Source organism: Serinus canaria, chromosome 2 (assembly GCF_022539315.1).
Source record: "Serinus canaria isolate serCan28SL12 chromosome 2, serCan2020, whole genome shotgun sequence".
Taxonomy (NCBI): Eukaryota; Metazoa; Chordata; class Aves; order Passeriformes; family Fringillidae; genus Serinus; species Serinus canaria.
Genome location: NC_066315.1, coordinates 49507639 through 49523347, shown reverse-complemented (window position 1 = coordinate 49523347; position 15709 = coordinate 49507639). Strand labels below are relative to the sequence as shown.

Below are 15709 nucleotides of genomic sequence, written 5' to 3'. Positions count from 1 at the left end.
AAATAAAGCAAAATCTCTTAAAAAGCAAAACCCAGACAAAACAACAAAGTAGAACCACCTCCCCCCCACCCCCACCCCCAATTAAAACACAATTAAATAAAAAGCTCTAAATACCACATGCATACTCACGGCTTCATGTTGAAAATATCTTTAAAGCCAGACACATTGGGATCCTTGTTTTTATGCTTTTCTGCTACAAACTTTTCTTTAGTCCAGGTCATTTGCACTTTCTCTGGCACAGCAGCAGCCACACTTGCTTCAACTGCTGGAGCAGAGCGTGAGGCAGTGTTTTTATCATGGATCAGCTGAGCCTGGCCACAAAACAAATATTCACCCCAAAATTCAGCCAAAATCAGCATTTGTAAATTACATGTTATTACAGTTTTGAAAAGGAGTTTCACAGTGGTAGAACCAAAGAAGCCAAAGAAAAATGCACCTTTACTTTGTGAACAAATATGAGACTATTGTGACTTCAGCATGAAGTGAAATTGCTTGTAAAAATGTTCATATTTGTTTATATTTGCAAGACTATATCTTACCTGGAATGTTACTTTTGTAATTAACTAAAGTGAGGTTGAATTCCATCAGAGGGTACTTTATTAACATCAGGGTGTTTTGCCAATGAAAAATTTTAAAGTCAGTATTCTCACTGTTCACAAGTTACATTATTTTCTCAGATACTGTTGTAAACATTGTCCATTTCACATACCTTTAGCTGAACTACAACATGAATCTCTGATGCCAGTATGGGATTGGCTGATTTGAAGTCTAGTTATAGATTTATTTATGCCTACAAGAGCATATTACATAACAAATCTAACCAATCTAGCCATGAAGGGGCCTTCTCTTCCCTTTTAACAGTAGAAATGTTAATCAATTTCAAGAGCAAAACAGCACATATGCATGTGGGAAGAATATTGTGTTTTCTATTTTCCATTCTCCTTGCTTCTTTGGAGGAAAAGAAGATTAAATATTTAACACATTATTTACTTACTTTCCCTCATAATATTTTGTCCATAGGCTTCTCTATTTCCATCAAATACCACACAAATACAGTACCTTAGACTCTAAAAATTATAAGTGAATTGGTAATTTGGGGCAGGATTCTTTTTGTGCTTTGAAATTTTTTGTTTTGGAGGTGGTATTTATTTTATCCTGTGATTGTTTCTTTGTTTGCTTTTTGTTTAAGATATTTAACAGTTCTGAAAGCTATTCAGAGACTTGTTAAATCATGAATTGAAGCTCCTGTTCCATTTGGGAACCTCAGTTATTCACATGTTAGACATAGTCATGGTCCCTCCACATACCTGGTAATTAAGAATTTCATGCAGGTCAATAAAAACCATAAATAAAATCCAAGCAGATGAGAATTGTACTTTCGTTCTCAGACAAGCAATTCCTCTAGTGGTTCACAAACTGCAATTGCAGGTGGTTTTAAATGCCTTTGAGCTTCGGTATATTCCGTAAATTACTTCCTAGTCCCTATCCTTCAGGATTCCCAAATTCTGGAGTTCAGTTGTGAGGTTCACATAAATATCTCTTAGTATGATGGTCTTCCTACATTCACAGATGATTAAATGATGAGCCAAGACCACAAATCAGAAGTTACTGTGAATACGGTTCTATTACAAGAATCAAAAAAGCTAACAAATACATGCCGATATTGTAAATACCATGCAGCACTATTCAATGTACTAAAATTTCAAATGAAAAACTGTAAGATGAGTTCAGAACAATTATGCTTCAATGGAAGAAATTTTGCCATTTTTAGAAAGACAGTGAGACCAAGAGAAATTCTGGACCTATAATACATGTTTATAAACATGCAAACACAACAAAAGCACATTTTTGTTAGTGCTATTTTGATACTAAATTCAATTAATGAAACACAACAGCTTGCTTTCTCACTCCATGATGAAAGGGAAATGCAAAGGTATACACCATTTCTACAAACTAGGCTACACATTTTACATATGAGCAACACTTCAAGTGCACACTAAACTCATTGATTATACCAGTCCATTTCCTTTCAATGTCACCCCACATAATACAGTAATGACATATATGGGTTAATAATAGCTTGCAAATAAAAATGGCTTCCGCTCCCTAAAATATCTAGTGTATCAATACAGTCTCCAAGAATCTTCAGTACTTCAAAAGAAGAACTATAAAGAAAATCAATGAAAGCATGAAATATGTTTATTAATGTAACACCCTGCTTCTGGCTCTTAAGAAAACAGACAGTCTCAGAAATTTATTTATTTTATGGAAAATAAGTGTGAGAAAGAGAATATAGTTCATGTCACAGAAGCATAATCTAAAGACAAAAAAATACAGGGTAACATAATTAATTTAGAAAAAACTGTAGTTAATGTGTAGTTCAGTTTGCGATAGCGGTACTTAAAGTGTTGCAATGGAAAATATAGTCTAGTCATAGTCAGCACTATGTCGAGCTATCTCTTCCTCTTGATAATCATTAGTCAGCAGTGCCTGAGCATCTCGGACAATGGACAATGGACTAGAGGAGCTTTTTCTTCTAACTGAGCCTCGAGACTCATCTGAGATGCTCTGAATCTGGGACAAAAATGTTACCAATGACAAAAAAAAGTCTACAGAAAAAAGCAGATATCATATTATTCTTCATTTTAATAGATGAGATGTGGTATCAGCTCATAAGGCCTTTTTCACCGAATTTACAGAATGACTAGGTTGGAAGAGACCTTCAAGATCAATTGACCATGCCCTAACACCTCAACAAAACCACGGCATCAAGTGCCATATCCAGCCTTTTTTTAAACACATCCAGGGATGGTGACTCCACCACCTCCCTGGGCAAACCATTCCAGAAATTTATCACTCTTTCCATGAAAAACTTTTTCCTAATATCCAATCTCTATTTCCCTTGATTCAGCTTGAGACTGTGTCCTCTCGTTCTGTCAATTGCTGCCTGGTGAAAGTTACCAACCCCTACCTGACTACAACCACTTTTCAGGAAGTTGAAAGTGATAAGGTCACCTCTGAGTCTCCTTTTCTCCAGGCCAAACAACCCCAGTTCCCTCAGTCATTCCACATGGGGCTTGAGTTCCAAGCCCCCTCCCAACCTAGCTGCCTTCCTCTGGATGCGCTCAAGCATCTCAATGTCCTTCCTAAACTGAGGGGCCCAGAACAGTGGGGCCACAGTACTCAAGGTGTGGCCTCACCAGTGCCAAGTATAGGGGAAAAATGACCTCCCTGCTCCTGCTGGCCACACTATTCCTGGCCAGGATGCTGGCCAGGATGCCATTGGCCTTCTTGGCCACCGGGCACACTGCTGGCTCATGTTAGGCTGGCTGTTGACCAGTACCACAGGTCCCTTTCCACCTGGGCACTGTCCAGCCACACCATCCCCAGCCTACAAGATTGCAGGGGACAAAATGCAGGAATTGGCACTTGGATTTAATAAACTTCATCGTATTGGACTCTGTCCATCCATTCAACCTTCCTAAGTCTCTCTGCAGAGCCCTCCTACCTTCCAACAGATCAACATACGCACCTAGCTTAGTGTCGTCCACAAATTTACTAATGAAAGACTCAATCCCCTCATCCATGTCGTCAATAAAGATATTGAACAGAACTGGCCCCAGCACAGACCCTTGAGGAACACTGCTCGTGACTGGCAACCAGCTGGATGCAGCACTGTTCACAACCACTCTCTGGGCCCGGCCACCCAGCCAGTGCTTAACCCAGCAAAGAGTGCTCCTGTCCAAGCCATGGGCTGTCAACTTTGCCAGGAGTATGCTGAGGGAGACAGTGTCAAAGGCCTGGCTGAAATCCAGGTACACAACATGAACAGCCTTTCCTGCATCCACCAGGCAGGTCACTTGGTCATAAAAGAAAATCAGGTTGGTCAAACATGACCTACCCCTCCTAAACCCATGCTGGCTGGGTCTGATACCCTGGCCATCCTGTAAGTTCTGTGTGGTGAGACTCAGTATAAACTGTTCTACAACCTTACCGGGTACTGAGGTCAGGCCAACCAGCCTATAATTAACAAAATCCTCCTTCCCACCCTTTTTATGAATGGGCGTCACATTGGCCAGCTTCCAGTAATCTGGAACCTCGTCAGTGAGCCAGGCCTGCTGGTAAACGATGCAGAGCAGCTTTGCAAGCTCATCTGCCAGTTCCCTCATCACCCTAGGATGGATCCCATGGATTATGAATATCCAAGTGGCTCAGCAGTTCTCTGATTGCCTCCTCCTGGATAACGGAGGGACCATTTTTAAATGTTTAGTAGATAGTTATGAAGTCCCTTTTATAGACATTTGTGAAAACAGGAAGCCAACTGAGTCCTTCAGTCTCTATGGGAAGCTCAAATATTCACTTGTTTTTGAGGGTCACATCCTTTAATATATGTATTCAGGTGAAATTTTTCACTTAATTACAATCAAAATCATTAAAAAAAATAAAAGCATGTGAGAAAGCTACTTTTCAACTGTAAAACCCTAAAAATCTAATCATTCACATACAGTGAAACAGTAATCAGTCAATGGGTCAGCTGATGTATTTAGGATAATTGAACACAGTAGATGAGTTGAGGGGCTAGCTGGGAATATATTTGGGATATAGAAGATTGCATATTTTAGTTAAGATTTTAAAATTAGTTCAGAAGCTAAATTAGCTATATAGGTGGCAGGAATCAAGTACCATAGTTAAAAAGTAACAAATACATTAGGAAAGAGAAGCTAGGAGTGACAAGGATAGATGTAGCAATTGTGAAAGAGCAGAGACCATAGAAATACCTTGCCTTAAGAATAATCAAACAGATAGGAGAGGCTTGGACCATGACCAGCAGATCAAAATAGAGAGTAAGAATCTGCAACTCCTTGCACATGTATTTGGAAATGATTCCACATGTGTCCAGCATGCTGCAACAAATACTCTTCTTTTCAACTTTAATTAGTTGAAGAGTCATCTGTTCATGTATCGCTCACTTGCATGCACCCAAATTTCTGCGAATCTTACTAAACAGCACAACCCAAGACAATTTGTTGGTGCAAAGTATTATTACCTTCTCACAGGTCCCATTATCACTGCCTTGCCCAAGAGTTCTTAGTGAGGATTTACCAGAGAAAGAAGTCAACAACCACCAGAAATGGAAGGAACAGTGGTAATGAGGTTCTACATTTTCTTTCCCCTTTGCAGCACTACTGACTAAGTCAAATAAATAGATATTTACCAGTTACACCTAAGTTGCCTATGTTATGCTTTGCAGGCAGTTATTATATTTATACCCAAAAGAAGCAAATTGACCAAGTTTTCAAAAAAAAGTAAACTAAAATCTGGTGAGTGCTCGATCCCCAGTTCTACAAGAAAACCCAGAGGCAAGATCAAATCAATTCTGTTTTAAAAAGTGACAGGAGAAGGGAGGATTAGGGTGATTGCTCAGGGGTAAAAGCATGCTTATGACTAAAACAGCAAATAAACACTGTACAATACCAAAGTCTCCACTTTGGGAAGTCCTGAGCGTCATTTGAAGGCATACATGCACAAAAGTGCTGTTAAAGTACTAATCTTGGTGGTAACAGGAAACCAAACTATACTCACTATTCAAAACTGGAATACCAGGTTATATTTTTATATTTGAAGGCCTGGAGACAGATATTAAAATGAAAAGCCATGCTAATTTGAACTAGTGATACTATTAAAAGAAATGTTTTGGATGTCAGCAAAAAATTGAAAAGAATGGCTCAGCTAATTAAAAAGAAATTATCAGAGTAAGAATGAGCCAGGCACTCTGAGTGCATACACTAATCTCCACAGGAAGTGAAGACATAAATAAACTGTTGCGGTTTGAATTTATTTTACTGATTCCTTGTTAAGTGGTTCATTCTGTTGTATCCCCATGTTCTCCCCAAGTCGGTTTATCTCTGGGTTTTACCCTCCCTCAAAGCTGTCCCTCATGCCATTCCCCGCCCCTTGTTCCACCTCCTTCCCTGCCTGTCAAGGCATCCCAGCCCTTGATTCCCAAATCTTCTCTGCCACTTAAACCTCGGGCCAATCCCTGTCTGCAACACCCCTTTGGAAATCCCTGACTCCTGGAAGCCCCATTGGCTGATGTGACCCATCCTTTCCACCCTCCTACCCCAATTGGCCCCAGACACTTGATGTAATCCCCTCATTCCTCCCCTGATGATTCCCTATTGGTTAGCTGTTTGTATCCACCTCCTGACTTGCAGCTGAGCTGCAGGCTTTTTGTCCTGCTTTTTTCATCTGGAATAAACCATTCCTTATGGAACCTCAAGATGGAGAGCCTTCTCCTTTCTCCTCTGCCTGGTCTCTCTGTCTTGTGTGTGGCACCATAGACCAAGTGGCTCTAAAGGTTCTGCCTCTGGAAAATCCCCATACCAAGGCAGTTCCCCACTCCAAGTGTTGCAATGGAGTTCTAAGAGTTAGCCTGGGTTCTGGCAGTCACTTCAATAAACCACATTTTCTTAAGAAAATACAAAAGAACAAGGTATATTTAGATAGCCTAATCAGAAACATTTGATGGATATCACTTATTTTTGGACAAGGCAGTAAGTACTAGAGGTTCCTGGAGTTACCAAGGGTTTTACTTCAGACCCTGAAGTAAATTCAGTGGTGTTTTAAATGTCTCAGATTTTACCCTGCCTGATAAGAACGAAGAAACTGATGCTATAATGGTGATGGTAAAGTTCAGATAAAAGTGAGTAATAAAGAAAGAAAATTCTATGGAGGGAATAGAAAGAAATAAAACTTTCAAACAAACAATACTCCGAAGTATAGTCCAGATTCCCACCAGCTCAGAGCTGAGAAGAAATTCTTTCATCTCCTCTGCAATTTATGTGCTATAGAATACAGAGCAATAGCTTCTACTAATCATGTGAAAGTTAAATCCTTCAAAATCTACAACAGACAATTTACTCAAACTCCACTGGAAAATACTGCTGCTCAGTAAAGAAACAATAAGGCTGAATAAGTTGCACAGAAAAGTTTGGGTTTTTTACTGGAAGGATGTTAGGCAGGCTCAAATTGAAAGAACTACCATGATATGGATAAGAAAGACGTTCCACAGCAATAAACTGTAACAATAGCAGGCATCTTTAGGAATCTTTAAAAAATCCTGTGAGATGGAAAAATGAATAGAGAGGACAAATTAAAGGAAAAAACCACAAAAACCCCAAACTGCTTGGACTAGTATGATTAACACCACAAAAGAAAAGCCATAAGAAAACAAATCTAGCTATTATACAATTAAGAAATTAAACACAGTAGAGTTCTCTTGTTTGCTATGGGATGGAAATCATTTATGTGATGGCAAAGCCAGAGCATTCACTATCTTCTACATCACTTGATACAAGTCTTGATAATACTGAAAGAGTTAGCTGAATAGATGAGGGGGTAGAAGCACAAATTAAAAAGAAAGGACTTGTGAGTTACAAATATTCATAAAAATACAGCTGAAAGAAGCTTGTTGCTATAATATGCAAAATAGTAAGGATAGGGGAGCAGCAAAACCAGCATTTCCATCTTGATATTAGAAAATTATACTTTGTTGGGCTAATTTAGATTCCAAAAAAAAAAAGGAGTTGATTCATAAAACATGCAAAATAATGTAGAAACTAAAAGATAGAGTGATTTGAACAAATTTGTATTATATTGTGTAATATGGTGTATTTGTAAGTAATATGAGGAGCGGCTGAAGGAGGTAGGGTTTTCTAGAATGGAGAAAAGGAGGCTCAGGAAGGACTTTCTCACTCTATTCAACTACCTGGAAGACAGTAGTAGTGAGGTGGGGATTGGTCTCTTTTCCTCAGTAACAAGAGGAAATGGCCTTAAGTAGTACCAGAGGATGTTTAGATTGGATATGAGGAAAAATTTCTTCACGGATAGGGTTATCAAGCATTTGAATGGGCTGTCCAGGGAGGTGGCTGAAGTTGAGTCCCTGGAAGTAAACAACATGTAGACATGGCACTTAGGGACATGGTTTAGTGGTGGACTTGGCAGCATTAGGTTAGTGGTCAGACTTGACGTAAAGGTCTTTTTCAATGTAAATGATTCTATGATCCTAAGACCAAATCACAATCAAAGATAATCAGTCCAATTGCATGATCATGAATCTTAGCTACTGATGCCAAGTTTGGAAAGGCTCTTAATGTATTCTACACTGATGCTGAAATGTTTTGCTAATCAACACTTGCACTCAACAAAAAGAGGAAAACTCTTAAAATCTGTTTAAATAAAAAAATTATTTTTTCCCCACATAACTTTAACCCTGCAAGTAAAACTGGTTGTAGAGAAACACAATGCAGTTATGAAAGTTTTTGACTAGTTAGAAACTGATTAGAAGCTACAGCCAGAAGATCGTACTTTCAGATTTTTCACAAAACATCCTGTCAAGTCGAAAATCCTACCTCTCTTTCTCTTTCATTCTTTGATAGTTGCATCTGTTTTAGCATCTGAGATCGCTGTTCCATCATAAGTGTCTTCTCATATGTGAACGCAGAAATATCATTTTCAAACTGCAAAAGAAATTTGCATTAGCAACATCAGAAGAAAAGTACTACTTTGAAGAACAACATTTAAATAATATATCTCTCATTCCTGTATTCATTTGGTGGATGTATTCATGGCATTAGAGTAATCCTAAGCATATAATTGATCAATCACTTCTGTCCTCCTTCTTAAAACCTAATCTTCAAACAGCAATTTCATACAGTGAACTGTATGAATTTACTGTAACAATATTATTGTCATTTAATCTAAATTTTAGGTATTTGGAACAGATTTTTCACTAACTATTCCGTTCCAACTAGGCTGCAGAAGTGAAAGTTGAAAGCACTTATTTAAACTGGGTATGCATTGCTGCCACCTGAGCATGTGTGGACACTTGTTTCCTTAAAAACCATAACTGTGTTGGGCACAAATAACACCTTATCCTTTCATCAGTGAGAAATGTTCATAAACAAAGACATTTCTTGCCATAGCAAGAAATTCAGGCATATTGGCTGAAAATGAAAATACAATATAAAAATCTATACCAGTCACCTGTATTGTCACGGACTTGTAATATATCTCTTATCCTCTGGAAGATTCTCAGAATTAAATATTACTCACAGAAGAAAAGAATAAATTGTATTTCTGTAGTGGTTTAACCCCAGCCAGCAACCAAGGCCCATGCAGACTCTAACTGCCCCACGAGTGGATTTAGGAGAGAATCAGGATAGAAGCTAGAGAATGCATGGGTTGAGATAAAGACACTTTATTAGGAAAAGGAAAAATTGTGCACTCAAGCAAGCAAAGAAAGGAATTAATTCACTGCTTCCCATGGGCAGATTTCCATCATGCATAATGGTTACTTGAGAAGACAAACAGCATCACTCCAAACATTCCCCCCTTCTTCTCTCTTCTCCCCAACTTGTATACTGAGCATGTCATATGGTCTGGAATAGCCCTTTGGTCAGTTTGGGATACCTGTCCCAACTGTATCTCCTCCCAAACTCCCCCAACTTCCTTGCTGGTGTGGCAGTACAAAAAACAGAAAAGATCTTGGTTCTGTGTAAGACCTGCTTCACAGTAACAACAACATCCCGATATTATCAACCCTGTGCTCAGCACATATCCAAAACACAGCCCCATACCAACCTTCATGAAGAAAATTAATTCTACCTCAGCTGAAACAAGCACAACTTTCTATACTGCCTTCTGCTCAAAATTCAACCAAGGCTGAGCCATTTCATGGCACTCTGTGTTATTTCAACTGTACATGCCACAGCATTTGAGACTTTCATCTTTAGGACTCTAAGCAAAGAACAGCAAATTTTTTCAAAAGTAATTTTTTCCCTAAGTAATTAAAACAATTCTTAAAATTGTTTTATGATTAATTAGCATGATAAACCTTTCAATAAGTTCTGGTGATTCTAGAAACCAGTGGTAATGAAGTTTTCAACCAGTTTACTCATCTTCATCTCACTTCAGAATGAGTGAAAGTTTTGGTTGAATTTTTTTTTTTTCCCCCATGAGTCTTACGTTGAACATTATGCTAGTCACTTTTTAGTGCTGGAAATTGCATCCTTAGTTTCCAAAAAAAGTGGGCCGAGACAGACATAGCTTTTGTCCTTTCTCCTAAACAGTTTATGACCCATATTTAAAAAAGGAAAAAAGTTACCAAATTCATTTTGTCACTACCTTGACTTGTGAAACTGTAGGTCCTGGTTTCAGTACTGTCTGAGGCTGGAGATACCCAGAACAACTCTCACTTGAGCCTAGGGATTCCTTATTCCAGAGAGGTATTCTTAAAGTAGAGGTATTCTTAAAGACAAGTCCATCCTGTCTCATACCATATGTCTTAGCTTATTAGATTAAGCACATTCAGCCTTCAGTTTCACTGCTTGCTAAAAATTCAAGCTTTTCCTTCTGAATGAACCAGCTCTATGGACTAGTAGTCATAAATAAAGTAAGAATTAACACATAAAACATCTCAAACTCTACTTGACAAACCCATTAAACTCACCAGCACATACAGCAGCATTGTAACATGGTAAGATAATGATGCTTAACTTCTTGGTTTTTGTGGGACTACAATTTTTAAATTTCTATATTTGGGCTAATAGCTCTTTATTTGAAAAAAGCTAAATCTGTTTTCCCAAGTTTAGTCCCAGTTGCACCTTAAAAATATATAATAACAAACCATTTCAACAACTTCCACTTGAGCATTTAGTCTAAGGTGGTATAAGAACATCTGAAGATCCTTCTTCATTTGAATGCTATTATCATCCATTTGAGCAACGGTGAAGATACGCATTTTACATTTTCTCCAAACCTACCAAAAAGATACATAATAACAGTTTGTAACACTGTGATTGCTATTACTATGCATAATTTGAACAAGGTGAAGGAGTTTTTAATTAGATATGCTTAGAACAATTTAGTGCTACAAAATTAAATCCCAGCCATTTTCTGTTGTCCTTGCCTTGTGCTGTCGTAGAAGAAAAGGCAGTAACATCAGCATACCACCATCATGAACAATCCACCACACATCTATATTTCCTTCAGTAAAACGTTCTTGATTTGTTGGAAATAAGTCAATGTTTTTAGCCACCAAGAGTGCTTGTTGAGCTGAAGTTGTTTCTCGTACAGTATCTGTAAGGGAAAACAAGACATTTAATCAAGAACTCCTAGCTTTCATACACAGATTTTGCTTTTGTTCTAAATTCAAAAGATCAATCCCTCCCAGATTCTGCTGAGGCAAAAGAGAAATATTCCAGGTGTCTTGGCAGTAGAGAAATATCCTGGGTGTCTTGGTTGCAGCTGGGACAAGGCTAATTGTTGCAATAACAAAGAGCAAGGTTGTGGCTAGGATCCAGAGGTTACTCTGCACTACTTAATGCCATTGCTGAAAGCGGGGGAGTATCTTCCAAAGAGAAGGGGTTCCTTCTGGTCCAATAAGCATGGTGCTGGTTCTGAGCTGGAGGGAGTGGTTAGGTGGCGCCAGTTCCAAGACAGAGGGAGAGGTTGAGTGTCACGGCTGTGATCAGATGGAGCTTCATGGTGAGCATTTTTGCATATGCATTATTCTCTCCTTTGTACACTTTTTGCTATTAATATTGTTGCTGTTTCCAGTAAATTGTTCTCAACCTGTGATGATTACCTTTTGTGCCTCCAGTTCTCTTTTCAAACCAGACTCAGGGGAAAAGTGAGAGAGCAGCAGTATGATTTGGAGTGTGTCAGTGGGAACACTCAATTAGGGAGTACGACTCCTAAGCCACAACAACGTTGTTTTGGTGTCTGAGGTGAGGCACAATGAGTTGAGATAACAACAGACTGCCCAGAGCAGGTCGGAAATAAATTTGATCTAGGCTTTTTTTTGGTTTAGATATGGAGCCACTGGTCGCAATGTTGCTTGGTCTGTTCAAGTGGGAGTGGTACCTAATCCTGTATATATTCCTGTATATGCTTGCCATGATATTTTTCAGAGTAGGAACAGCAATCAGGATATCATTGCTGATATATATTGAGGGATGTCAGTGTATGACATGATAACAACAAAGACAATGACGATCAGTTGGGAATAGATATTGACTGTTGCTCTCCTACGCTTACCTCAGGTACTACCTTTGCATGTTTACCAACCATACACACTCTGTGGCTGGAATGCGGGAGGATAATTTTCCCCAGCTTTTCATCCCCTTTTCCTGGCCTTTTACACCCCCTTCAGCCTGTTATATTCAGAGAATTTTGAATTCCATTTAGATGTTAAGGAAATCATATTCTTTGTGCTAAGTCTACCAGGTCTCCTCAGTCTACACCACATTTAGAGTGACGGAGTTTTCTTAGGAGTTTGCTCAGAGATCTGTCCCAAGGGTGTATAATCATGAGTAACATGGCAAGTAGGAGAAAATGGGCCAGCTTTTGAAGGATTATTCTGCTTCAGTGGTTTGGAACTTTACTCCTCAACAACTACAGGACCATGGTAAAGTAACAGAATCCAGGGAGGTGTGAAGTTTTGCAACATGCTGGGCCTTGGCTACTATTTATTGGACACTCCACAATACTAGACAGCAGTCTCAGGGGAAAGAGGAGGAAGGCAGATTGACAGGCAGTGTGGCCGCTCAAACTGCAGCTGAACCAGAGGAACAACCTGTCCCAGTAGCAGTCATCCCTATATAGAAAAAGAAATCAAAGACAAAATCAGTTCACTTAGTGAAGGATGAAAAGGAAGGAGAGATCTCACAACACGAGGAATAGACAGGGCCAGAGATAATCACCCAATCCCTATCTCCAGGTGAGCTGTGAGATATGCAAAAAAAATTTCAGCCACCAATTGGGTGAGCCCCTACTGACTTAGCTGCTCTGATGCTGGGATATTGCTGCCTGTAATATGAAACTGGATGGTAGTGAAGAGATCCCTGAACTGGGATGTCAGCATTGGCAAGGGGATTGGGAAGAAAACAGAAACTCTCAGCCTCTGAAGCCAAGTCCTGCCAAGCATGAAGGTATTTCTCAAGGATGACCTAGTACTACATTCATGCAGATGGAACACCATGGAAAAAGGTATGCAGTACATGAGAGCTGTGCTGAAGGTAATCTATAGGGATTCAAATAACAAACAGTTCTCTGTAGATCCAGATGAGGTCCATTGTACACAATCTGCATGGGAGAAATTTGTACAGCGTGTGCCATCATTGTATGCCAACTCATTGGGACTGATGTCAATGAAAGGAGAACAAACAATGCTTCAGGCAACTATCTGACTACAACAATATGAAGATCATCTTTTTCCCTCCCTAATGACCTATGCTTGGCTGTCCAAGACTGCAGAGAGATTTGAAAAGCTCAAGCAAGTTAGAAAGAAGATATCCCATACTCTGCCAATATGGAACAGTCACTGCTATAAGAAAGCAAGGTTGCACTGGAAAAGGGTGAAGCTCCAGAACACATGGAATACATTGATTACATCATCTTGTGGGGCAACGCAGCAGTCCTTTTTGAGAAAGGGGAGAAGATAACCCAAATCATCTTGGAGGCCAGTTTTGCCATAAAGCAAAGTAAGATCAAGGGACCTGCCCAGGAAACTCAGATTTTAGGAATAAAATGGCAACATGGACATCATCAGATTGCCATGGATGTGGTCAACAAAACAGCAGCTACATTCTCACCAACTAGCAGGAAGGAAGCACAGGCTTTCCTAGGCAGTGTGGGTTTTTGGAAGATGCATATTCCAGAGCACAGTCAAATCGTAAGTCCTCTCTATTATATGACTTGGAAGAAGAATGATTTTTTAAGTGCAGTCCTGAACAACAAAAGGCTTTTGAACAAATGAAACAAAAGACTGTTCATGCAGTAGCCCTTGGCAAGTCAGGACAGGACAAAATGTGAAAAATGTGCTCTATGCTGCAGCTGGGAAGATTAGTTCTTCCTGGAATTTCTGGCAAAAAAAAAAACAAAAAAACCAGTACCTGGAGAGACTCAACAATGATTCCTAGGGTTCAGGAATCTAGCATACAAGGGATCTGATGCCTGTTACACTTCTACTGAAAAAGGGCTACTGGCATTATAACTGCGTATTATAAAGAGGTTCAAGCATCTTCAGAAGTGATTAGCACCAAAGCACAGCTCCTCCTGGCATTATGACTGCCAGTGCTGGGCTGAATGTTCAAAGGGAAAATCTCTTCCACGCATCATGCCACTGATGTTATGTGGAGTAAATGGGTCATGCTGATCACACAGTGAGCTTGAACAGGAAACCCTTATTACACAGGCATCTTGGAAGTCATGACAAACCAGACCAAAAGTGAAAATTTTGTACTAAAATCAGAGGAGAAAAAGGTGATATATGCTGAGGAGGCCCCACCATATAATCAGCTACCTGAAAAAGAAAAGTGTTATGCTGTTTTTACTGATAGTTCCTGTCATATTGTAGGGATACATGGAAAATGGAAGGCTGCTGTATGGACTCCTATGTGAGTCATAGAAGCTATTGAGGGAAAAGGTGGATCAAATCAGGTTGCAGAGCTGAATGGCATCCAGCTGGCTTTAAGTATCACTGAACAAAAGAAATGGCCAACGCTTTAGCTGTACACTGACTCATGTATGGTAGCAAATGGCTAAAACTACTAAAAAAGACCTCTTGGCAGCACAGAGGTAAAGCCACCTGGGCTGCTGAGTTGTGGCAAAACATTGCTGCTTGGATAGAGAAGTTGGTTGTAAATGCATCATGTAGATGCACACATACCCAAAAGTCATGCTATTGAAGTACATTGCAACAATGGACAGGTGCATTGGGCAGCCAAGAATGAAGTCTCTCAGGTGGCAACATAGGTTGAATTATTTCTGGCTCAGTGGGCCAAGGTCACTGGAAAAGAGATGCAACGTAGCAATGGGTTTGTGATGGAGATGTGGACTTAACCATGGACAATGAGCATGGACTACCACAGATGCACCAGTTTTGAGCTCCTGATGCAGCTTGCAACCAGCCCTCCTATGCTGGAAAACACTTAAAACCTGCAGTCATGGACTAAATGGACTTAAGAGACATCTTGGAGGAATTGATATTCATTGTGGAAATGATACTTGTTTGTATATACATATACATATATATATGTACACACACATTCATATATGTACATACGTACATACATACATACATACATACATACACACACATATATATATATAAGTTGGAAGGGGCATGACATAAATGGTATAAAATATGGGGTGGATTAAGTTAAGTTTTGCAACAGCCCTCAGGTCATTGCCAGTGGCACCAGTTCTGAGCCAGAGGGAGTGGTTGGAGTGGCATGGCTATGGTTGGGTCAAGCTCCGAGGTGAACATTTTTGCATGAGAATCACTCTCTTTGTATACTTTCTGTTATTAACTCTGTTGCTCTTACTGCTAATTTTCTTATCTCATTGCTGTTTCCAGTATATTGTTCTTATCTCAATCTGTAATCTTTACCTTTTGTGCCTCCAATTTTTCTCTCCAACCCAGCCCAAGGGGGGTGGGGGAAGACGAAGAAGGGCAGCAAGTAGCAGTGTGATTTGGAGAGTCTCACTGGTAGCACTAAATTGCCAAGCAACATTCCTAAACCATGACACTGATTTTAGTAACCAACCTGCTTATAAGAAAAAGCAACCCCTGGTTGAAGAGGGCTGAGAGAACCCACTCCAGATTAAATCAGATACAGATTCAATTGTCCACCAGAGTTCAGTA

At 39.6% G+C, this 15709-nt stretch overlaps 1 protein-coding gene across 4 annotated transcripts in view; it reads right to left on the bottom strand.

Annotated features, from left to right (window-relative positions):
* LOC103821128 (solute carrier family 12 member 7) overlaps window positions 1–15709 on the bottom strand; it is a 71085-nt gene that overhangs the window by 4880 nt on the left and 50496 nt on the right. For 2 of the 4 annotated variants that reach the window (XM_018920747.3, XM_050971377.1), the window contains exons 19-22: window positions 10970–11139; window positions 10688–10819; window positions 8412–8519; window positions 130–311 (exon numbers count right to left, since the gene is read on the bottom strand). In XM_018920747.3, coding sequence (XP_018776292.3) covers window positions 130–311; window positions 8412–8519; window positions 10688–10819; window positions 10970–11139 — 592 coding nt within the window. Of the gene's footprint in view, window positions 1–129; window positions 312–2454; window positions 2575–8411; window positions 8520–10687; window positions 10820–10969; window positions 11140–15709 lie in introns of all 4 variants that reach the window. The other 2 variants (XM_030227002.2, XM_050971378.1) reach the window with 2 other exon arrangements.